Here is a 26,459-nt window from a genome sequence, read left to right on the forward strand (position 1 = left end):
GGTAATAATAGATCAATAGGTAGGTAATAATCGATCAATAGATAGGTAATAATAGATCAATAGACAGGTAATAATAGATCAATAGATAGGTAATAATAGATCAATAGACAGGTAATAATAGATCAATAGATAGGTAATAATAGATCAATAGACAGGTAATAATAGATCAATAGGTCGGTAATAATCGATCAATAGGTCGGTAATAATCGATCAATAGACAGGTAATAATAGATCAATAGGTAGGTAATAATAGATCAATAGGTCGGTAATAATCGATCAATAGGTCGGTAATAATCGATCAATAGGTCGGTAATAATCGATCAATAGACAGGTAATAATAGATCAATAGGTCGGTAATAATCGATCAATAGGTCGGTAATAATCGATCAATAGCTCGGTAATAATCGATCAATAGGTCGGTAATAATAGATCAATAGACAGGTAATAATCGATCAATAGACAGGTAATAATCGATCAATAGGTCGGTAATAATAGATCAATAGGTCGGTAATAATAGATCAATAGGTCGGTAATAATCGATCAATAGACAGGTAATAATCGATCAATAGCTCGGTAATAATCGATCAATAGGTCGGTAATAATCGATCAATAGGTCGGTAATAATCGATCAATAGCTCGGTAATAATCGATCAATAGCTCGGTAATAATCGATCAATAGACAGGTAATAATCGATCAATAGGTCGGTAATAATCGATCAATAGACAGGTAATAATCGATCAATAGCTCGGTAATAATCGATCAATAGGTCGGTAATAATCGATCAATAGACAGGTAATAATCGATCAATAGACAGGTAATAATCGATCAATAGACAGGTAATAATCGATCAATAGGTCGGTAATAATCGATCAATAGACAGGTAATAATCGATCAATAGCTCGGTAATAATCGATCAATAGGTCGGTAATAATCGATCAATAGCTCGGTAATAATCGATCAATAGGTCGGTAATAATCGATCAATAGCTCGGTAATAATCGATCAATAGGTCGGTAATAATCGATCAATAGCTCGGTAATAATCGATCAATAGCTCGGTAATAATCGATCAATAGGTCGGTAATAATCGATCAATAGCTCGGTAATAATCGATCAATAGGTCGGTAATAATCGATCAATAGGTCGGTAATAATCGATCAATAGGTCGGTAATAATCGATCAATAGCTCGGTAATAATCGATCAATAGCTCGGTAATAATCGATCAATAGGTCGGTAATAATCGATCAATAGACAGGTAATAATCGATCAATAGCTCGGTAATAATCGATCAATAGACAGGTAATAATCGATCAATAGGTCGGTAGATGGCCTGGAGGACAGGTGGTTGGCCATAGACATCTCAGTCCTCTGTTCTCCTTTCCTCGGTCAGTTCTGGAGATCCTTCGTCTGATCCAGCAGAGGGACCTGCGCTCAGCTGACCAGCATATCATGGAATTGGAGGCGGAGTGCGATGGGCAGGCCAGTCCAGTGGGTGTGAGGGGCCCCGGCAGACAGGCCAAGGATGTGGCCCTCCTGTACGAGGCCCTGATGAAGGAAATGTGGGCCGTGGTGGAAGAGTCTCTCAGCTATAAAGGCAAACATCTGAAGCTTGATGAAGTGATTGGAGTTATCCAGCAGGAAGAGGCTCGGGAAGGTCCTCCGGGCCCTAAAAACATGAGGGGCCAATGGGTGGATGCGGTGGTCCACAGTGTGGAGCAAAGGTTAAAGAAGAACCTTGAAGGTAAAATGGGCTCGTTACCATCTCAAGCTGACAGAGTGAAGAGGACGGTGGTGGAGGACCTGACGGCAGTCAAGAACTATCTGGTGAGAATGGTGGAGACATCATGGCTCTAGGTCAGGGGTCCCCAAACGTTCTAACCAAAGGGTCAGTTTACTGTCCTTCAGACTTTAGGAGGGCCAGACTGTGGCTAGCGGGAGCAGAACATTTGTTGGTGTCAGTGGGTAAAGGTATTAGGGGGAGGAATAGTGCCCCATTGTTGGTGTCAGGGGGAGGAATCATTCCCCATCCTTGGTGTCAGTGGGAGGAATAGTGCCCCATCATTGGTGTCAGTGGGAGGAATAGTGCCCCATCATTGGTGTCAGTGTGAGGAATAGTGCCCCATCATTGGTGTCAGTGGGAGGAATAGTGCCCCATCATTGGTGTCAGTGGGAGGAATAGTGCCCCATCATTGGTGTCAGTGAGAGGAATAGTGCCCCATCATTGGTGTCAGTGGGAGGAATAGTGCCCCATCATTGGTGTCAGTGGGAGGAATAGTGCCCCATCATTGGTGTCAGTGGGAGGAATAGTGCCCCATCATTGGTGTCAGTGGGAGGAATAGTGCCCCATCATTGGTGTCAGTGAGAGGAATAGTGCCCCATCATTGGTGTCAGTGGGAGGAATAGTGCCCCATCATTGGTGTCAGTGAGAGGAATAGTGCCCCATCATTGGTGTCAGTGGGAGGAATAGTGCCCCATCATTGGTGTCAGTGGGAGGAATAGTGTCCCATCATTGGTGTCAGTGGGAGGAATAGTGTCCCATCATTGGTGTCAGTGGGAGGAATAGTGCCCCATCATTGGTGTCAGTGGGAGGAATAGTGCCCCATCATTGGTGTCAGTGGGAGGAATAGTGCCCCATTGTTGGTGTCAGGGGGAGGAATAGTGCCCCATTGTTGGTGTCAGGGGGAGGAATCATTCCCCATCCTTGGTGTCAGTGGAAGGATGAGTGTCCCATCATTGGTGTCAGTGGGAGGAATAGTGCCCCATCACTGGTGTCAGTGGGAGGAATAGTGCCCCATCATTGGTGTCACTGGGAGGAATAGTGTCCCATCATTGGTGTCAGTGGGGGGAATAGTGTCCCATCATTGGTGTCAGTGGGAGGAATAGTGCCCATCATTGGTGTCAGTGGGAGGAATAGTGTCCCATCATTGGTGTCAGTGGGAGGAATAGTACCCCATCATTGGTATCAGTGGGAGGAATAGTGTCCCATCATTGGTGTCAGTGGGAGGAATAGTGCCCCATCATTGGTGTCAGTGGGAGGAATAGTGTCCCATCATTGGTGTCAGTGGGAGGAATAGTGCCCCATCATTGGTGTCAGTGGGAGGAATAGTGCCCCATCATTGGTATCAGTGGGAGGAATAGTGTCCCATCATTGGTGTCAGTGGGAGGAATAGTGCCCCATCATTGGTGTCAGTGGGAGGAATAGTGTCCCATCATTGGTATCAGTTGAGGAATAGTGCCCCATCATTGGTGTCAGTGGGAGGAATAGTGTCCCATCATTGGTGTCAGTGGGAGGAATAGTGCCCCATCATTGGTATCAGTGGGAGGAATAGTGCCCCATCATTGGTGTCAGTGGGGGGAATAGTGCCCCATCATTGGTGTCAGTGGGAGGAATAGTGCCCCATCATTGGTGTCGGTGCGGGGAATAGTGCCCCATCGTTGGTGTCAGTGGGAGGAATAGTGCCCCATCATTGGTGTCAGTGGGAGGAATAGTGCCCCATCATTGGTGTCAGTGGGAGGAATAGTGCCCCATCATTGGTGTCAGTGGGAGGAATAGTGCCCCATCATTGGTGTCAGTGGGAGGAATAGTGCCCCATCGTTGGTGTCAGTGGGAGGAATAGTGCCCCATCGTTGGTGTCAGTGGGAGGAATAGTGCCCCATCATTGGTGTCAGTGGGAGGAATAGTGCCCATCATTGGTGTCAGTGGGAGGAATAGTGCCCCATCATTGGTGTCAGTGGGAGGAATAGTGCCCCATCATTGGTGTCAGTGGGAGGAATAGTGCCCCATCATTGGTATCAGTGGGAGGAATAGTGCCCCATCATTGGTGTCAGTGGGAGGAATAGTGCCCCATCATTGGTGTCAGTGGGAGGAATAGTGCCCCATCATTGGTGTCAGTGGGAGGAATAGTGCCCCATCATTGGTGTCAGTGGGAGGAATAGTGCCCCATCATTGGTGTCAGTGGGAGGAATAGTGCCCCATCATTGGTGTCAGTGGGAGGAATAGTGCCCCATCATTGATGTCAGTGGGAGGAATAGCGCCCCATCATTGGTGTCAGTGGGAGGAATAGCGCCCCATCATTGGTGTCAGTGGGAGGAATAGTGTCCCATCATTGGTGTCAGTGGAAGGAATAGTGCCCCATCATTGGTGTCAGTGGGAGGAATAGTGCCCCATCGTTGGTGTCAGTGGGGGGAGGAATAGTGCCCCATCATTGGTGTCAGTGGGAGGAATAGTGCCCCATCATTGGTGTCAGTGGGAGGAATAGTGTCCCATCATTGGTGTCAGTGGGGGGAATAGTGCCTTGTTGTTGGTGTCAGTGGGAGGAATAGTGCCCCATCATTGATATCAGTGGGAGGAATAGCGCCCCATCATTGGTGTCAGTGGGAGGAATAGTGTCCCATCGTTGGTGTCAGTGGGAGGAATAGTGTCCCATCGTTGGTGTCAGTGGGAGGAATAGTGCCCCATCATTGATATCAGTGGGAGGAATAGTGTCCCATCGTTGGTGTCAGTGGGAGGAATAGTGCCCCATCATTGATATCAGTGGGAGGAATAGTGCCCCATCATTGATATCAGTGGGAGGAATAGTGTCCCATCGTTGGTGTCAGTGGGAGGAATAGTGTCCCATCATTGGTGTCAGTGGGAGGAATAGTGCCCCATCATTGGTGTCAGTGGAAGGAGGAGTGTCCCATCACTGGTGTCAGTGGGGGGAATAGTGCCCCATCATTGCTGACAGTGGGGGGAATAATGGCCCAAGGGCCAGATAAAAGCAAGCAAAGGGCTGCATCTGGCCCCTGGGCCACAGTTTGGAGACCACTGCTCTAGATGTAAGTTCAGTAACTGCAAAACGGGGAAAAGTCAAGTATCCATCAGGTGCCGTTATCCATCAGGTGCCGTTGTCCATCAGGTGCCGTTGTCCATCAGGTGCCGTTGTCCATCAGGTGCCGTTGTCCATCAGGTGCCGTTGTCCATCAGGTGCAAGCTCCGTTAGGAACTCTAGGATACCAATGCTGCAGAGAGTCTTGTGGCTCCCTCGTACATTCTACAGACATTCAGAGGCTGCCAGACCCAGACATATTTCTATGCACATCAACAACATGGGCTCAGTCTAGGGGATGTCCAGGGCAATGGACGGGAGGGTTGAGGGTGCGGGATCCTCTAAAACGTCAGGTAGACAAAGTCCTCTCCTGGCAGCCTTTGAAGGGGGAATGGCCAGCTAATCTGAGACTCTATGTGAGCAGTCCCAGTCCTTACAGCAACCTCTGGCACTCCCATCCCCAGCACACGCACACCTGGGATCCATAAACCTGGGATCAAAGCCTTACTCACAAGGTCCAAGTCTGCCACCCAAGCTCCATGAGATGCTCTCCAGTGAGGAAGTAAAGGCTTCCTCTCCAGACCGGCCTCCAGCAAATGCATCTCTATCAGATCTCCTTCAGGCCCCCAGCCAAGCACAAGCTGGGGCCCAAACGGCTCCTTCAGTAGACAGGCTAAACCCCAGGGGCAACAGCCCCAGGACAAGAACACTCTGACCAGGTCCTCCCAAGTATTGACATTTTCCCCAGCTACCTTTTGGGTGCCCCTCCCAGGGATTGGCTGAGGTCAGTTGAATATTCATAACGTCATCAGCAGACCCTCCCAGCTGTCTCGAAGCTTCTTCCAGAAGCAGGCAGGAGCAATCAACCACCAAGCTTTGGGAAACCTGACCAGACCAAACCAAGAGATTTGCAGGGAGTACAACAGAGATAACTTCAGCCTGAGCAGGGCCCCTCCGGTGTATTGATGATGACGGAGGTTGGGTGATAATCGTGGCTCCTCTCTGGAAGGGGCCTCTCCCTCACAGCTGAAACTGACGTTTCTTCCTTCACCCCTCATATCCAGGTCTGTGCTTATCCCAGAGACTTCGAGGTCTTCCGGATCTACCTGTCCGCATATCATCGCTGCACAGCAGAGTGGCTGAGTGGGGCCGCTCAACGCAGTCTGGAGACCAACGACATTTACTTCATCTTAGACTTCAATAGTAACATCTACTGCAGGTCAGTAGGGGGCGTACACAGCAGGGGAGGGTATGAGTACCATAGGGAGGGCAATTAGGGGGCGTACACAGCCGGGGAGGGTATGAGTACCACAGGGAGGGCAATTAGGGGGCGTACACAGCAGGGGAGGGTATGATTACCATAGGGAGGGCAATTAGGGGGCGTACACAGCAGGGGAGGGTATGAGTACCACAGGGAGGGCAATTAGGGGGCGTACACAGCAGGGGAGGGTATGAGTACCACAGGGAGGGCAATTAGGGGGCGTACACAGCAGGGGAGGGTATGAGTACCACAGGGAGGGCAATTAGGGGGCCCAGACACTGCAGGGGAGGGTATGAGTACCATAGGGAAGGCAATTAGGGGGCGTACACAGCAGGGGAGGGTATGAGTACCACAGGGAGGGCAATTAGGGGGCCCAGACACTGCTGGGGAGGGTATGAGTACCACAGGGAGGGCAATTAGGGGGCGTACACAGCAGGGGAGGGTATGAGTACCACAGGGAGGGCAATTAGGGGGCATACACAGCAGGGGAGGGTATGAGTACCATAGGGAGGGCAATTAGGGGGTGTACACAGCAGGGGAGGGTATGAGTACCACAGGGAGGGCAATTAGGGGGCCCAGACACTGCTGGGGAGGGTATGAGTACCACAGGGAGGGCAATTAGGGGGCCCAGACACTGCTGGGGAGGGTATGAGTACCACAGGGAGGGCAATTAGGGGGCGTACACAGCAGGGGAGGGTATGATTACCACAGGGAGGGCAATTAGGGGGCGTACACAGCAGGGGAGGGTATGAGTACCATTGGGAGGGCAATTAGGGGGCGTACACAGCAGGGGAGGGTATGAGTACCATAGGGAGGGCAATTAGGGGGCGTACACAGCAGGGGAGGGTATGAGTACCACAGGGAGGGCAATTAGGGGGCCCAGACACTGCTGGGGAGGGTATGAGTACCACAGGGAGGGCAATTAGGGGGCGTACACAGCAGGGGAGGGTATGATTACCACAGGGAGGGCAATTAGGGGGCGTACACAGCAGGGGAGGGTATGATTACCACAGGGAGGGCAATTAGGGGGCGTACACAGCAGGGGAGGGTATGATTACCACAGGGAGGGCAATTAGGGGGCGTACACAGCAGGGGAGGGTATGATTACCACAGGGAGGGCAATTAGGGGGCGTACACAGCAGGGGAGGGTATGATTACCACAGGGAGGGCAATTAGGGGGCGTACACAGCAGGGGAGGGTATGAGTACCACAGGGAGGGCAATTAGGGGGCCCAGACACTGCTGGGGAGGGTATAAGTACCACAGTGAGGGCAATTAGGGGGCCCAGACACAGCAGGGGAGGGTATGAGTACCACAGGGAGGGCAATTAGGGGGCCCAGACACAGCAGGGGAGGGTATAAGTACCATAGGGAGGGCAATTAGGGGGCGTACACAGCAGGGGAGGGTATGAGTACCACAGGGAGGGCAATTAGGGGGCGTACACAGCAGGGGAGGGTATGAGTACCACAGGGAGGGCAATTAGGGGGCGTACACAGCAGGGGAGGGTATGAGTACCACAGGGAGGGCAATTAGGGGGCGTACACAGCAGGGGAGGGTATGAGTACCATAGGGAGGGCAATTAGGGGGCGTACACAGCAGGGGAGGGTATGAGTACCACAGGGAGGGCAATTAGGGGGCCCAGACACTGCTGGGGAGGGTATGAGTACCACAGGGAGGGCAATTAGGGGGCCCAGACACTGCTGGGGAGGGTATGATTACCACAGGGAGGGCAATTAGGGGGCCCAGACACTGCTGGGGAGGGTATGATTACCACAGGGAGGGCAATTAGGGGGCGTACACAGCAGGGGAGGGTAGGAGAACCATGGGGAGACAATGAGGGGGCCCAGACACAGCAGGGGAGGGTAGGAGAACCATGGGGGGCAATGAGGGGGCCCAGACACTGCTGGGGAGGGTAGGAGAACCATGGGGGGCAATGAGGGGGCCCAGACACTGCTGGGGAGGGTAGGAGAACCATGGGGGGCAATGAGGGGGCCCAGACACTGCTGGGGAGGGTAGGAGAAGTAGAGGGACATGCACATGGGGGAGTTGATGGAGACACATAGGGGGGGGAGGAGCAGTGACAGGATCTGGGCTATACTGGGGTGGAGTATGAGGCACATGGGAGGGTCACTGATGAATTCGGGGTATGAGACACATGGGGGGGCGGGGCAGGGAGGGGGCCTGGACCATGCTGGGGGGGGGGTTTGAGACACATGGGGTGTGGGGCAGGGAGGGGGCCTGGACCATGCTGGGGGGGGGGGTTTGAGACACATGGGGGGTGGGGCAGGGAGGGGGCCTGGACCATGCTGGGGAGGGGTATGAAACACATGGGGTGTGGGGCAGGGAGGGGGCCTGGACCATGCTGGGGGGGGGGGGTTTGAGACACATGGGGGGTGGGGCAGGGAGGGGGCCTGGACCATGCTGGGAAGGGGTATGAGACACATGGGGGGTGGGGCAGGAGGGGGGGCCTTGGACCATGTTGGGAAGGGGTATGAGACACATGGGGGGTCGGGCAGGGAGGGGGCCTGGACCATGCTGAGGGGGGGGTATGAGACACATGGGGGGGCGGGGCAGGGAGGGGGCCTGGACCATGCTGGGGGGGGTATGAGACACAGGGAGGGAGGCCTTGGACCATGCTGAGGGGGGGGTATGAGACACGCGGGGGGCGGGGCAAGGAGGGGGCCTGGACCATGCTGGGAAGGGGTATGAGACACATGGGGGGTGGGGCAGGAGGGGGGCCTTGGACCATGCTGGGAAGGGGTATGAAACACATGGGGGGTGGAGGGGCAGGGACGGGCCCCAGACCATGCTGGGGGGCTGGTATGAGACACATGGGGGGTGGAGGGTCAGGGAGGGGGCCTGGACCATGCTGAGGGGGGGGTATGAGACACATGGGGGGGCGGGGCAGGGAGGGGGCCTGGACCATGCTGGGGGGGGTATGAGACACAGGGAGGGAGGCCTTGGACCATGCTGGGAAGGGGTATGAAACACATGGGGGGTGGAGGGGCAGGGACGGGCCCCAGACCATGCTGGGGGGCTGGTATGAGACACATGGGGGGTGGAGGGTCAGGGAGGGGGCCTGGACCATGCTAGGGGGGGCATTAAACACATGGGGGTGGGCAGGGAGAGGCCATGCTGCTTTTTCTCTGGAGACCTCTTTCTGGTGTTCATGAATTCTCTGTCATCTGAGAACTGACTTGATTGTCTAGTTATGGAGAATACAGAGTCGGGGCCCCCAGTGGTTGTCAGTGGGGCCCCATCACACCTGAGTGTGGCCCTGACAGCAGGTTTCTATTGGACTAATTGTGACCTTGGATCCCCCTCCAGAGACGTCTTGTCCCGGCAGGAGATTTCTCCTCTCGTTAACCCCTCGGAGTTGGGTCCTCTGTTGTCCAGGGAGATGCGGATTGCGTTGGAGCAGCAGTACACTAACCTGGTTCAGGTAGGTACCAGCCGGTGCTGACTGCACTTCCTTACCCACAATGCCCCACTCAGCAGCCTTTCTGTGTCCCTCAGAACCGTGTGTCACAGCGGCTGGAGGAGGAGCTGAGGGTGGAGCAGGAGCGCTGGAATCACGACTTCCACAATGACGAGTTTGTGTCCAACTTCAGCAGCCGCATCATTCAGGTGAATTGAGCCGTAGTGTTCCAGATGGAACCGCCATTCACCCAACATTCACTGAACATTCACCGGTCCTGTCCTACACAATAATACACCAAGGACAATGTAGGAAGGAGGAAGAGCTGTAGTATGGACTGCAGATATCTTCCAGCACGCTGGGCATTGTGAGATGGAGCCATCCTTCCGTGGTGCTGCTCAGGATTCTCAGTGTGGAGGCATCTACTGCATCTTAGACTTTAGTGGGGTCCATACACTGCGTGGGGGGTGAGGAAGATGGGGTGGGCTTTATGGGGCCCATATACCACAGGGTAGGGTGTGAGGAAGATGGGGTGGACATTAGGGGGCCCATACACTGTGGAGGTGGGGTGTGAGGAAGATGGGGTGGACATTAGGGGGCCCATACACTGTGGAGGTGGGGTGTGAGGAAGATGGGGTGGACATTAATAGGTGGCGCTATACGCCTCCATGTCATAGAACATCCTCATCCCTCCACTGGTGGCGCCATACGCCTCCATGTCATAGAACATCCTCATCCCTCCACTGGTGGCGCTATACGCCTCCATGTCATAGAACATCCTCATCCCTCCATTGGTGGCGCTATACGCCTCCATGTCATAGAACATCCTCATCCCTCCACTGGTGGCGCCATACGCCTCCATGTCATAGAACATCCTCATCCCTCCACTGGTGGCGCCATACGCCTCCATGTCATAGATCATCCTGATCCCTCCATCGGTGGCGCCATACGCCTCCATGTCATAGAACATCCTCATCCCTCCATCGGTGGCGCTATATACCTCCATGTCATAGAACATCCTCATCCCTCCACTGGTGGCGCCATACGCCTCCATGTCATAGAACATCCTCATCCCTCCACTGGTGGCGCCATACGCCTCCATGTCATAGAACATCCTCATCCCTCCATTGGTGGCGCTATACAACTCCATGTCATAGAACATCCTCATCCCTCCACTGATGGAGCCATACGCCTCCATGTCATAGAACATCCTCATCCCTCCATTGGTGGCGCCATACGCCTCCATGTCATAGAACATCCTCATCCCTCCACTGATGGCGCCATTTGCCTCCATGTCATAGAACATCCTCATCCCTCCACTGATGGCGCCATACGCCTCCATGTCATAGAACATCCTCATCCCTCCATTGGGGGCGCCATACGCCTCCATGTCATAGAACATCCTCATCCCTCCACTGGTGGCGCCATACGCCTCCATGTCATAGAATATCCTCATCCCTCCACTGATGGCGCCATACGCCTCCATGTCATAGATCATCCTCATCCCTCCATTGGTGGCGCCATACGCCTCCATGTCATAGAACATCCTCATCCCTCCATTGGTGGCGCCATACGCCTCCATGTCATAGATCATCCTCATCCCTCTACTGGTGGCGTCATACACCTCCATGTCATAGAACATCCTCATCCCTCCATCGGTGGCGCTATACAACTCCATGTCATAGATCATCCTGATCCCTCCATCGGTGGCGCCATACGCCTCCATGTCATAGAACATCCTCATCCCTCCACTGGTGGCGCCATACACCTCCATGTCATAGAACATCCTCATCCCTCCACTGGTGGCGCTATACAACTCCATGTCATAGATCATCCTGATCCCTCCATCGGTGGCGCCATACGCCTCCATGTCATAGAACATCCTCATCCCTCCACTGGTGGCGCTATACGCCTCCATGTCATAGATCATCCTCATCCCTCCATTGGTGGCGCCATACACCTCCATGTCATAGAACATCCTCATCCCTCCACTGGTGGCGCTATACGCCTCCATGTCATAGAACATCCTCATCCCTTAACTGGTGGCGCCATACGCCTCCATGTCATAGATCATCCTCATCCCTCCATTGGTGGCGCCATACGCCTCCATGTCATAGAACATCCTCATCCCTCCACTGGTGGCGGCATTCGCCTCCATGTCATAGAACATCCTCATCCCTCCACTGGTGGCGCTATACGCCTCCATGTCATAGATCATCCTCATCCCTCCATTGGTGGCGCCATACACCTCCATGTCATAGAACATCCTCATCCCTCCACTGGTGGCGCTATACGTCTCCATGTCATAGAACATCCTCATCCCTCCACTGGTGGCGCCATACACCTCCATGTCATAGAACATCCTCATCCCTCCACTGGTGGCGCCATACACCTCCATGTCATAGAACATCCTCATCCCTCCACTGATGGCGCCATACGCCTCCATGTCATAGATCATCCTCATCCCTCCATTGGTGGCGCCATACACCTCCATGTCATAGAACATCCTCATCCCTCCACTGATGGTGCCATACACCTCCATGTCATAGAACATCCTCATCCCTCCACTGGTGGCGCCATACGCCTCCATGTCATAGATCATCCTCATCCCTCCATTGGTGGCGCCATACGCCTCCATGTCATAGAACATCCATATCCCTCCACTGGTGGCGCTATACGCCTCCATGTCATAGAACATCCTCATCCCTCCACTGGTGGCGCCATACACCTCCATGTCATAGAACATCCTCATCCCTCCACTGATGGCGCCATACGCCTCCATGTCATAGATCATCCTCATCCCTCCATTGGTGGCGCCATACACCTCCATGTCATAGAACATCCTCATCCCTCCCCTGGTGGCGCTATACGCCTCCATCTCATAGAACATCCTCATCCCTCCACTGGTGGCGCCATACACCTCCATGTCATAGATCATCCTCATCCCTCCACTGATGGCGCCATACGCCTCCATGTCATAGATCATCCTCATCCCTCCATTGGTGGCGCCATACACCTCCATGTCATAGAACATCCTCATCCCTCCACTGGTGGCGCCATACGCCTCCATGTCATAGATCATCCTCATCCCTCCACTGGTGGCGCTATACGCCTCCATGTCATAGAACATCCTCATCCCTCCACTGGTGGCGCCATACGCCTCCATGTCATAGAACATCCTCATCCCTCCACTGATGGCGCCATACGCCTCCATGTCATAGATCATCCTCATCCCTCCATTGGTGGCGCCATACACCTCCATGTCATAGAACATCCTCATCCCTCCCCTGGTGGCGCTATACGCCTCCATCTCATAGAACATCCTCATCCCTCCACTGGTGGCGCCATACACCTCCATGTCATAGATCATCCTCATCCCTCCACTGATGGCGCCATACACCTCCATGTCATAGATCATCCTCATCCCTCCACTGATGGCGCCATACACCTCCATGTCATAGATCATCCTCATCCCTCCACTGATGGCGCCATACGCCACCATGTCATAGAACATCCTCATCCCTCCACTGGTGGCGCCATACACCTCCATGTCATAGATCATCCTCATCCCTCCATTGGTGGCGCCATACGCCTCCATGTCATAGATCATCCTCATCCCTCCATTGGTGACGCCATACGCCTCCATGTCATAGAACATCCACATCCCTCCACTGGTGGCGCCATACGCCTCCATGTCATAGATCAACCTCATCCCTCCACTGGTGGCGCCATACACCTCCATGTCATAGAACATCCTCATCCCTCCACTGGTGGCGCTATACGCCTCCATGTCATAGAACATCCTCATCCCTCCACTGGTGGCGCTATACAACTCCATGTCATAGAACATCCTCATCCCTCCACTGGTGGCGCCATACGCCTCCATGTCATAGAACATCCTCATCCCTCCATTGGTGGCGCCATACGCCTCCATGTCATAGAACATCCTCATCCCTCCACTGATGGCGCCATACGCCTCCATGTCATAGAACATCCTCATCCCTCCATTGGTGGCACCATACGCCTCCATGTCATAGAACATCCTCATCCCTCCATGGGTGGCGCCATACACCTCCATGTCATAGAACATCCTCATCCCTCCACTGGTGGCGCCATACACCTCCATGTCATAGATCATCCTGATCCCTCCATCGGTGGCGCAATATGCCTCCATGTCATAGAACATCCTCATCCCTCCATCGGTGGCGCCATACGCCTCCATGTCATAGAACATCCTCATCCCTCCATCGGTGGCACCATACGCCTCCATGTCATAGAACATCCTCATCCCTCCACTGGTGGCGCTATACGCCTCCATGTCATAGATCATCCTCATCCCTCCATCAGTGGCGCCATACGCCTCCATGTCATAGAACATCCTCATCCCTCCACTGATGGCGCCATACGCCTCCATGTCATAGAACATCCTCATCCCTCCACTGGTGGCGCTATACGCCTCCATGTCATAGAACATCCTCATCCCTCCATTGGTGGTGCCATACACCTCCATGTCATAGAACATCCTCATCCCTCCACTGGTGGCGCCATACGCCTCCATGTCATAGAACATCCTCATCCCTCCACTGGTGGCGCCATACGCCTCCATGTCATAGATCATCCTCATCCCTCCACTGGTGGCGCCATACACCTCCATGTCATAGAACATCCTCATCCCTCCACTGGTGGCGCCATACGCCTCCATGTCATAGATCATCCTCATCCCTCCATCGGTGGCGCCATACACCTCCATGTCATAGAACATCCTCATCCCTCCACTGATGGCGCCATACGCCTCCATGTCATAGAACATCCTCATCCCTCCATCGGTGGCGCTATACAACTCCATGTCATAGAACATCCTCATCCCTCCACTGATGGCACCATACGCCTCCATGTCATAGAACATCCTCATCCCTCCACTGATGGTGCCATACACCTCCATGTCATAGAACATCCTCATCCCTCCATTGGTGGCACCATACGCCTCCATGTCATAGAACATCCTCATCCCTCCATCGGTGGCGCCATACACCTCCATGTCATAGAACATCCTCATCCCTCCATCGGTGGCGCCATACACCTCCATGTCATAGAACATCCTCATCCCTCCATCGGTGGCGCTATACGCCTCCATGTCATAGAACATCCTCATCCCTCCATCGGTGGCGCCATACGCCTCCATGTCATAGAACATCCTCATCCCTCCATCGGTGGCGCCATACACCTCCATGTCATAGAACATCCTCATCCCTCCATCGGTGGCGCCATACGCCTCCATGTCATAGATCATCCTCATCCCTCCACTGATGGCGCCATACACCTCCATGTCATAGAACATCCTCATCCCTCCCCTGGTGGCGCTATACAACTCCATGTCATAGAACATCCTCATCCCTCCATCGGTGGCGCCATACGCCTCCATGTCATAGAACTTGGTCTTCCCGCAGATCATGAAGTCACACGTGGATCGGGCGCCGCTCATCAATGAAGGATTCGGGATGATGGTCTCCCACACCTGCCTGAGCTGCTTCCTGGAGTTTCTGCACAGGTATTCCCCCCAGGATGTGGAGGGGCTCCTATGGTGTCACCCGTGCCTGACACCAGACACGTGTGGGAGGAGCTGTGACATGTGTGGGAGGAGCTGTGACTTGGGTGGGAGGAGCTGTGAGGGTGAATCTACCCAGAAGAGGCACGGAGAGGGTGAATCTACCCAGAGGAGGGACAGAGAGGGTGAATCTACCCAGAGGAGTCACATGGAGGGTGAATCTACCCAGAGGAGTCACATGGAGGGTGAATATACCCAGAGGAGGGACAGAGAGGGTGAATCTACCCAGAGGAGGCACAGGGAGGGTGAATCTACCCAGAGGAGGCACAGAGAGGGTGAATCTACCCAGAGGAGGGACAGAGAGGGGTGAATCTACCCAGAGGAGGCACAGGGAGGGTGATCTACCCAGAGGAGGCACAGAGAGGGTGAATCTACCCAGAGGAGGGACAGAGAGGGTGAATCTACCCAGGGGAGGCACAGGGAGGGGGAATCTACCCAGAGGAGGGACAGAGAGGGTGAATCTACCCAGAGGAGGGGCAGGCAGGGTGAATCTACCCAGAGGAGGGGCAGACAGATGTCTGATGCACATTTCTGGTCTGGTCTCTATAGTCGGGGGAGGGCGGCCATATCTTCTCATTTTGCTGCTCTCTGTCCTGGATAATAAGATGCGGCACTGAAAGCTGTGGGAGTGTCACCAGACAATGCATACTCCAAGTGGCCGGCCCTGTACTATACTCACAGCTGCCATTCAGAGCTGATGCTGATTGCGTTATCTGCCTGCTTCTCTCACCGTGTCCCTCTTCTCCTGGGTGTCAGCTTCCATAAGACGGTGGAAAGACTCTACACTGAGCAAGATGGACCGGCGGGGACCATGGAGAACTTCATCTGCCGCATCACCAACATTGTCAACTGCTGCCCCCCATTCCGGTGAGGAAACCCCAACGTCCACCATAGATCCCCCCACTGTAGTCACATGACCAGAGAATCTGCAGTATGGAGGTCCTGGCATGTCATGATGTGTGGGCACATTCCAGACCGTCCATTCACCACTTCCCCTCCTCCCCATACAGTCCATTCACCACTTCCCCTCCTCCCCCAGACCGTCCATTCACCACTTCTCCTCCCCCATACCGTCCATTCACCGCTTCCTCTCCTCCCCATACAGTCCATTCACCACTTCCCCTCCTCCCCATACAGTCCATTCACCACTTCTCCTCCCCCATACAGTCCATTCACCACTTCCTCTCCTCCCCCATACAGTCCATTCACCACTTCCCCTCCTCCCCCATACTGTCCATTCACCACTTCTCCTCCCCCATACAGTCCATTCACCACTTCCCCTCCTCCCCCATACAGTCCATTCACCACTTCTTCTCCTCCCCATACTGTCCATTCACCACTTCCCCTCCTCCCCATACAGTCCATTCACCACTTCCCCTCCCTCCCATACTGTCCATTCACCACTTCCTCTCCTCCCCCATACAGTCCATTCACCACTTCCTCTCCTCCCCATACAGTCCATTCACCACTTCCTCTCCTCCCCATACAGTCCATTCACCACTTCCTCTCCTCCCCATACAGTCCATTCACCACTTCCCTCCTCCCCATACAGGCCATTCACCACTTCCCCTCCTCCCCATACAGTCCCATTCACCACTTCCTCTCCTCCCCATACAGTCCATTCACCACTTCCTCTCCTCCCCCATACTGTCCATTCACCACTTCCCCTCCTCCCCATACAGTCCATTCACCACTTCCCCTCCTCCCCCATACAGTCCATTCACCACTTCCCCTCCTCCCCATACAGTCCATTCACCACTTCTTCTCCTCCCCCATACAGTCCATTCACCACTTCCCCTCCTCCCCATACAGTCCATTCACCACTTCTCCTCCTCCCCATACAGTCCATTCACCACTTCCCCTCCTCCCCATACAGTCCATTCACCACTTCCTCTCCTCCCCATACTGTCCATTCACCACTTCCCCTCCTCCCCATACAGTCCATTCACCACTTCCCCTCCTCCCCCATACAGTCCATTCACCACTTCCCCTCCTCCCCATACAGTCCATTCACCACTTCCTCTCCTCCCCCATACAGTCCATTCACCACTTCCCCTCCTGCCCCATACAGTCCATTCACCACTCCTCTCCTCCCCCATACAGTCCATTCACCACTTCCCCTCCTCCCCCATACAGCCCATTCACCCCTTCCTCTCCTCCCCCATACAGTCCATTCACCACTTCCCCTCCTCCCCCATACAGTCCATTCACAGCTTCTTCTCCTCCCCCATACAGTCCCATTCACCACTTCTTCTCCTCCCCCATACAGTCCATTCACCACTTCCTCTCCTGCCCCATACAGTCCATTCACCACTTCCCCTCCTCCCCCATACAGTCCATTTCACCACTTCCTCTCCTCCCCCATACAGTCCAATTCACCACTTCCCCTCCTCCCCCATACAGTCCATTCACCACTTCCTCTCCTCCCCCATACAGTCCATTCACCACTTCCTCTCCTCCCCCATACTGTCCATTTACCACTTCTCCTCCCCCATACAGTCCATTCACCACTTCCCCTCCTCCCCCATACAGTCCATTCACCACTTCCCCTCCTCCCCCATACAGTCCATTCACCACTTCCTCTCCTCCCCCATACAGTCCATTCACCACTTCCTCTCCTGCCCCATACAGTCCATTCACCGCTTCTTCTCCTCCCCCATACAGTCCATTCACCACTTCCCCTCCTCCCCCATACAGTCCATTCACCACTTCCCCTCCTCCCCATACAGTCCATTCACCACTTCTCCTCCTCCCCATACAGTCCATTCACCACTTCCCCTCCTCCCCATACAGTCCATTCACCACTTCCTCTCCTCCCCCATACTGTCCATTCACCACTTCCCCTCCTCCCCATACAGTCCATTCACCACTTCCCCTCCTCCCCCATACAGTCCATTCACCACTTCCCCTCCTCCCCATACAGTCCATTCACCACTTCCTCTCCTCCCCCATACAGTCCATTCACCACTTCTCCTCCCCCATACAGTCCATTCACCACTTCCCCTCCTCCCCCATACAGTCCATTTACCACTTCTTCTCCTCCCCCATAAAGTCCATTCACCATTTCCCTCCTCCCCATACAGTCCATTCACCACTTCCTCTCCTCCCCCATACAGTCCATTCACCACTTCCCCTCCTGCCCCATACAGTCCATTCACCACTTCCTCTCCTCCCCCATACAGTCCATTCACCCACTTCCCCTCCTCCCCCATACAGCCCATTCACCCCTTCCTCTCCTCCCCATACAGTCCATTCACCACTTCCCCTCCTCCCCATACAGTCATTCACCGCTTCTTCTCCTCCCCCATACAGTCCATTCACCACTTCTTCTCCTCCCCCATACAGTCCATTCACCACTTCCTCTCCCTGCCCCATACAGTCCATTCACCACTTCCCCTCCTCCCCCATACTGTCCATTCACCGCTTCTTCTCCTCCCCCATACAGTCCATTCACCACTTCCTCTCCTCCCCCATACAGTCCATTCACCACTTCTTCTCCTCCCCCATACAGTCCATTCACCGCTTCTTCTCCTCCCCCATACAGTCCATTCACCACTTCTTCTCCCCCCCCATACAGTCCATTCACCACTTCCTCTCCTGCCCCATACAGTCCATTCACCACTTCCCCTCCTCCCCCATACTGTCCATTCACCGCTTCTTCTCCTCCCCCATACAGTCCATTCACCACTTCCTCTCCTCCCCCATACAGTCCATTCACCACTTCTTCTCCTGCCCCATACAGGGAATTCGCCACTCGGATGGGCCAACTGGACAAAGCACAGGGGGCGGAGCTTCTGCGCCAATCTGAGGGCACTCTGGAACGTATTGTCAGCCTTGGCACACGAGGGATTTGTGACTTGGTGCTTCATGACCTGAAGGTACCGTCCTCTGACCCCCATCCTCCCAATCCCCATCCTCCGACCTCCTTCCTCTGACCCCCATCCTCCAATCCCCATCCTCCGACCTCCTTCCTCTGACCCCCATCCTCTAATCCCCATCCTCCGACCTCCTTCCTCTGACCCCCATCCTCTTATCCCCATCCTCCAACCTCCTTCCTCTGACCCCATCCTCCAATCCCCATCCTCCGACCTCCTTCCTCGGACCCCCATCCTCCAATCCCCATCCTCCGACCTCCATCCACCGACCCCCATCCTCCGACCCCCATCCTCCATCCTCCAATGCCCATACTCCGACCTCCTTCCTCTGACCCCCATCTTCCATCCTCCAATCCCCATCCTCCGACCCCCATCCTCCAACCCCTATCCTCCGTCCTCCGACCCTCATCCCTCATCCCCATCCTCCATCCTCCGACCCCCATCCACCGACCCCCATCCTCCGACCCCCATCCTCCGATCCCCATCCTCAGATCCCCATCCTCCATCCTCCGACCCCTATCCTCCATCTTCTGACCCCCATCCTCCTACCCCTATCCTCCATCTTCTGACCCCCATCCTCTATCCTCCGACCCCCATCCTCCGACCCCTATCCTCCATCTTCTGACCCCCATCCTCTGACCCCTATCTTCCATCCTCCGACCCCCCATCCTCTATCCTCCGACCCCCATCCTCCGACCCCCATCCTCCATCCTCCGACCCCCATCCTCCATCCTCTAACCCCCATCCTCCATCCACCGACCCCCATCCTCTGACCCCAATCCACCGACCCTCACCCTACAATCCCCATCCTCCGACCCCCATCCTCCGACCCCCATCCTCCGACCCCTATCCTCCCATCCTCTGACCCCCATCCTCCATCCTCCGACCCCCATCCTCCATCCTCCGACCCCTATCCTCCATCCTCCGACCCTCATCCTCCATCCTCTGACCCCCATCCTCCATCCTCTGACCCCCATCCTCCGACCCCTATCCTCCATCCTCCGACCCCCATCCTCCATCCTCTGACCCCCATCCTCCATCCTCTGACCCCTATCCTCCAACCCCTAGCCTCCATCCACCGACCCTCATCCTCCGATCCCCATCCTCCATCCTCTGACCCCCATCCACTGACCCCCATCCTCCGACCCCCATCCTCCATCCTCTGACTCCCATCCTCCATCCTCTGACCCCCATCTTCCTACCCCTATCCTCCATCCTCTGACCCCCATCCTTCGACCCCCATCCTCCGACCCCCATCCTCCATCCTCCGACCCCCATCCTCCATCCTCCAACCCCTATCCTCCATCTTCTGACCCTCATCCTCCATCCTCCGACCCCTATCCTCCATCCACCGACCCCCATCCTCCATCCTCCGACCCCCATCCTCTGACCCCAATCCACCGACCCTCATCCTCCGATCCCCATCCTCCATCCTCTGACCCCCATCCTCCGACCCCCATCCTCCAACCCCTATCCTCCATCCTCCGACCAAATTTTCCCTCCTCCAACCTCCATCGTCCTTCTTCCGACCCCCATCCACTATCCTCCGACCCCCATCCTCCGACCTCCATCCTCTATCCCCCATCCTCCGACCCAAATCCTCCCTCCTCCAACCCCCATCCACCATCCTCCGACCCCCATCCTCCTTCTTCCGACCCCCATCCTCCTTCCTCTGACCCCAATCTACCATCCTCCAACCCCCATCCTCCTTCCTCCGACCCCCATCCTCCAGCCTTCTTTCTCTAACCCCATCTTCCTTCTTCCAATGCCATCGTCCAACCTGCATTATCCATCCTGCATCCTCTGACCCCCATCCTCTATCCACTGACCCCCATCCTCTGCCCTCCATCCTCCAACCCCAATCCTCCTTCTACTGACCCCCATCCTTCATCCTCTAATCCCCATCCTTCTATCCTCCGACCCCCATCCTCTATCCACTGACCCCCATCCTTTGACCCCCATCCTCCATCCTCTGACCCCCATCCACCAACTCCCATCCTCTAACCCCCATCCTTCAACCTCCATCCTCCGACACCCATCCTCTTTCTTCCGACCCCCATCCTCCATCCTCTGACCCAAATTTTCCCTCCTCCAACCCCCATCGTCCTTCTTCCGACCCCCATTCACCATCCTCCAACCCCCATCGTCCGACCTCCATCCCCCATCCTCCGACCCATATCCTCCCTCCTCCAACCCCCATCCACCATCCTCCGAACCCCATCCTCCTTCCTCCGACCCCCATCCTCCTTCCTCTGACCCCCATCCTCCTTCCGCTGACCCCCATCCTCTCTCCTCTGACATCCATATTCTTTCCTCTGACCCCATCCTCCGCCCTCCATCATCCAATCCCATCTCCTTCCTCTGACCCCCATCCTTCATCCTCTCATCCCCATCCTCCATACTCTGATCCTCATCCTCCATCGTCTAACCCACATCCTTCCTCTGACCCCCCATCCTCCTTCCTCTGACCCCCATCCCTCTGACTCTCATCCGCTCTCCTCCATCCTATTATTCCCATCCTGCACCTCCCATGCTCTATCCCCCATTCACTTTCTTCCATCCTCCATCTAGCCATCCCTTGATCCCCATCTTCTGACCCCAATCCCAATCTGACCTCCATCTGCCCAACCTCCATCTCCCATCCTCCTCAGCTATCCTCTGACCCCCATCCTCTGTCCTCCATCCTCTGTCTGACCTCTTCTGCTCCCCACCCTCTCACCCCTCTCTTCTGTCCCTCATCCGTTGTCAACCACCCCTCTTTTCTCCATTCTCGGTCCTCCATCCTCTGTCTTCTTTCCCCACCCTCTCACCCCTCTCCTCCATCCTCTGTTTTCCATCCTTCTTCCTCCATCCTCTAACCTCAGACTCCCATCCTCTATCCTCTTTCCCCCACCCTCTCACCCCTCTCCTCCATCCTGTTTTCCATCCTTCTTCCTCCATCCTCTCTCCTCTATTCTCCATCCTCTCCCCTCTATTCTCCATGCTCCATCCTCTAACCTCAGACTCCCATTCTCTATCCTCCATCCCCTCATTCTCTTTCCTGCTTCCTGTGTCCTCCATACTTAATTCGCTACCCCCCATCCTCCATCTTCTGTCTGCCATTCTCTGGTCACCACCCTCACCCCTCTCCTCCATCCTCTGTCCTCCATCCTTCATCCCTGTGAAGATCTAGGAGTGCAGAGAGAGAGCACATGGAGACAGATCACACGGAACCTGATGTGTGGCCCTTTATTGGGGAGTTTCTTGGGGGTACAGACGATCGAACAGCTAGTCCACAGAACAATACAAGACACAGCCATACAGGAGGGTTCTCAGGATGGCAATATGGGACAACAGGGGTCTGATAGGTCCACAGGGTTAAATAGGACGGAGCGGAGGGGCACCGCAGGGGTTGAGTCCACGAAAAGGGTTAAATCCTCAGCGCAGGGGCTGGCGCACATCAAAGAGGCAGAACTCTGGTGGGTGGGGGCTGCTGCAAGGTGGCTGGACTAGGTGGGAGCAGGGGCTGTGGGGGCCCATTTGGGGAGGCGTGTAGGACTCTGGTGCAGGGCTGGGCATCCTGGCTGCTCGGGGTGCCTCGGCAGCAAGCTACCATTGCGGGTTCATTTGGAGCGCCTCATCCGCTAAGGCTGCAGCTTCTTCCAGGGTGGCAGGTTTCCATTCACGCACCCACTGTCAGAGCTCGGGGGGGGGGGGGGGGGACACTTGAAAAGGAACTATTGATCTTCTCAGGGGGGGTTGCCTTCTTCCTTCCAGCCACCGGCGACATGCTAAGGACAACTTGTGTGGGAAACATCTTGAAGGAGGTCTCTGGGAGGCGGGGGATATTCCGGATCTGGTCCAGTACGGCCCTTTTTGTCTCCTCATAGTTCTGCTTCTTGAGGGGTCCATCATTCGGTAGGTCTCAGCAGCCCCTCCGTCAAGCAGCCCTACCACATGGCGAGTCCAGTCTGTGGTGGGACCTTCAGTAGTTCGCATGATATTCAAAGTCCTGGAAGAACCCTTCCACATCTCCGGTGTGTTCTTGGTAGGACTTAAAGTCCTTCCTGGATATTCTCTGGGCCTCCCGTGCCACAAGGACAGGCATAGGGGCAGCTACTCGGTCCTTTGCGGCTTCCCACTCTTTTTGTCTTTTTTCAGCCTTTTCAATGGCCGCCAGCTTCCTTTCTGTGATGGTATCCTTCCCTAGAATGGCCGTCTCTTCCTCGTACCAGATGACCCATGGGCTCTTGCTGCTTGCTGGCCGTCTTCCCTCGAGACTGCTTGGCCCATATCCACGCCCGACTCTTCCCTCTGGCTGACTTCCTCCAGCATGTGGACCAGCTGATCTTTCTGAAGTCCCTTGTAGTTGAGGCCCAAAGTTCTGGCCTTTCTTTGTAAGCTTCTCACTATCCAGTATATTCTGGGGCCTCCGTGTCCATCGTATGCAGACTCTCATCCGCCATCTCCAGCGCTCTCGTCCCACTGCTGCCAACCAGTTGTGATGAACTAGGAGCGCAGAGAGAGAGAACATGGAGACAGATCACATGGAACCCGTCTGCGCTTCCTGCTGAGATCAACCTCGTCTCCCACCCCTGCGGGGTATAGGAACTCTTAGACACGCTGAGTGCTGGTCACCCTCGATGAGTTCAACAAACCACACAAAAATAAAATAATAGTTCTGATCTCCACAGTCACAGTCCCCCATCCTCTGTCCTCCATCCTCCATTGTCCTCTATCCACTGTCCCAACCCATCCTCTGTCCTCCATCCTCCATTGTCCTCTATCCACTGTTCCCAACCCATCCTCTGTCCTCCATCCTCCATTGTCCTCTATCCACTGTCCCAACCCATCCTCTGTCCTCCATCCTCCATTGTCCTCTATCCACTGTCCCAACCCATCCTCTGTCCTCCATCCTCCATTGTCTGTCCTCTATCCACTGTCCCAACCCATCCTCTGTCCTCCATCCTCCATTGTCCTCTATCCACTGTCCCAACCCATCCTCTGTCCTCCATCCTCCATTGTCTGTCCTCTATCCACTGTCCCAACCCATCCTCTGTCCTCCATCCTCCATTGTCCTCTATCCACTGTCCTAACCCATCTCTGTCCTCCATCCTCCATTGTCCTCTATCCACTGTCCCAACCCATCCTCTGTCCCCCATCCTCTGTCCTCCATCCTCCATTGTCTGTCCTCTATCCACTGTCCTAACCCATCCTCTGTCCTCCATCCTCCATTGTCCTCTATCCACTGTCCCAACCCATCCTCTGTCCTCCATCCAAAATCCTCTGTCGGCCATCTTCTCACCCCCATCCTCTGTTCTCCATCTTTTGTCCTCCAACCTCTGTCCTCCATTCTCTGTCCCCCATCCTCTGTCCTCCATCCTCCATTGTCTGTTCTCTATCCACTGTCCCAACCCATCCTCTGTCCTCCATCCAAATCCTCTGTCTGCCACCTTCTCACCCCCATCCTCTGTTCTCTGTTCTCCATCTTTCATCCTCCAACCTCTGCTCCTCACCTTCTGTCCTCCATTCTCTGTCCCCCATCCCTCTGTTTTCCATCCTCCAACCTCTGACCCCCATCCCTCCTCCTCCAACCTCTGTCCTCTATCCATCATCCCACATCTTCCCTCCTCCAACCTCTGTCCTTGATCCTCCATCCTATATCCCCCCTCCTCCACCTCTGTTCTCCATCCTCCATTATCTATCCCCCATCCTCCATCCTCTGTTCTCCATCTTTCATCCTCCAACCTCTGCCCCTCACCTTCTGTCCTCCATTCTCTGTCCCCCATCCTCTGTTTTCCATCCTCCAACCTCTGACCCCCATCCCTCCTCCTCCAACCTCTGTCCCCTATCCTTCATCCTCTGTTCTCTGTTCTCCATCTTTCATCCTCCAACCTCTGCCCCTCACCTTCTGTCCTTCATTCTCTGTCCCCCATCCTCTGTTCTCCATCCTCCAGCCTCTGACCCCCATCCCTCCTCCTCCAACCTCTGTCCTCTATCCATCATCTCACATCTTCCCTCCTCCAACCTCTGTCCTCGATCCCCCATCCTCTGTTCTCTATCTTTCATCCTCCAACCTCTGCCCCCCACTCTCTGTCTTCCTTTCTCTGTCCCCCATCCTCTGTCCTCCATTTTCTATCCTCCGTCCTCCAACCTCCAATCTCTGACCCCCATCCTCCTCCGCCAGCCCTCTTTCCTCTATACTGCATCCCCCCTTCTCCAACCTCTGTCCTCCATCCTCCATCCTCCAACCTCTGTCCTCCATCCTCTATCCCCCATCCTCCATCCTCTGATCCCGATCCTCTCCTTGTACCCCATCCTACCCATCCATCCCTCTCATCTGATCTCAGCTGATGACCTCTCTAATGTTTTGCCCGCCTGGCAGCCATTTTGCCGGAAGCTCCTGGGCCGCCGCTGGCTAAGTAACTCGGATGCCTGTGATGGGATTGTGTCGGGTCTGGCGGAATATGCTGTGGCCCTTCGTAGGCTGAACCCGGGGCCCTACCAGGTACGGAGACTCTCATCTGTCCTGATGTCAGAGAAATATGAGCAGCAATAAAGTCCACCTATTACCCCCGCAGGCCACAGTGTCCGAGCTCCACCGCCGGGTCCTCCTGGAGTACGTGAGGCCTCTGATCCAGGGCAAAATGTCCTGCACCGCCTCCAGGACCAGGAAGAGAGCCGCCAGCAAACTGAGGGAGGAGAACCGCCACATCGGACAGATCTTCAACAAGCTGGTGAGCAACCCACCTTCCCACCCGTATTCACTGACATCTCCATCCGTATACACTGACATCTCCATCCGTATACACTGACATCTCCATCCCGCACACTGTGATCTCCATCCGTATTCACTGAGATCTCCATCCGTATTCACTGACATCTCCATCCGTATACACTGACATCTCCATCCGTATACACTGACATCTCCATCCGTATTCACTGAGATCCTCCATCCGTATTCACTGACATCTCCATCCGTATACACTGACATCTCCATCCGTATACACTGACATCTCCATCCGTATACACTGACATCTCCATCCGTATACACTGACATCTCCATCCGTATACACTGACATCTCCATCCCCGCACACTGACATCTCCATCCGTATTCACTGAGATCTCCATCCGTATACACTGACATCTCCATCCGTATACACTGACATCTCCATCCGTATACACTGACATCTCCATCCGTATACACTGACATCTCCATCCCCGCACACTGAGATCTCCAACCGTATTCACTGAGATCTCCATCCGTATTCACTGACATCTCCATCCGTATTCACTGAGATTCTCCAACCGTATTCACTGAGATCTCCATCCGTATTCACTGACATCTCCATCCCCGCACACTGACATCTCCATCCGTATTCACTGAGATCTCCATCCGTATTCACTGACATCTCCATCCGTATTCACTGATATCTCCATCTCCGCACACTGAGATCTCCATCCGTATTCACTGACATCTCCATCCGTATACACTGACATCTTCATCCATATT

General features: G+C 54.6%; 1 protein-coding gene across 1 annotated transcript; it reads left to right on the forward strand.

The window, feature by feature from the left end:
- Positions 1-1,392: 1,392 nt before the first annotated feature.
- On the forward strand, positions 1,393-25,682 carry LOC149428570 (exocyst complex component 3-like protein 2; the record flags this gene model as incomplete). Its single annotated transcript, XM_089667245.1, has 9 exons — positions 1,393-1,824; positions 5,873-6,027; positions 9,396-9,510; positions 9,585-9,695; positions 14,934-15,034; positions 15,848-15,958; positions 18,834-18,969; positions 25,331-25,453; positions 25,527-25,682. Coding segments are annotated over exons 1-9 (1,383 nt in total), but the record flags the coding sequence as incomplete, so codon positions are not given.
- Between the last annotated feature and the right edge of the window lie 777 nt (positions 25,683-26,459).

The sequence above is a fragment of the Staurois parvus genome, unplaced genomic scaffold (genome assembly GCF_062004578.1).
Source record: "Staurois parvus isolate SC_StPar_1 unplaced genomic scaffold, SC_StPar_1.0 ptg003128l, whole genome shotgun sequence".
Lineage (NCBI taxonomy): Eukaryota > Metazoa > Chordata > Amphibia > Anura > Ranidae > Staurois > Staurois parvus.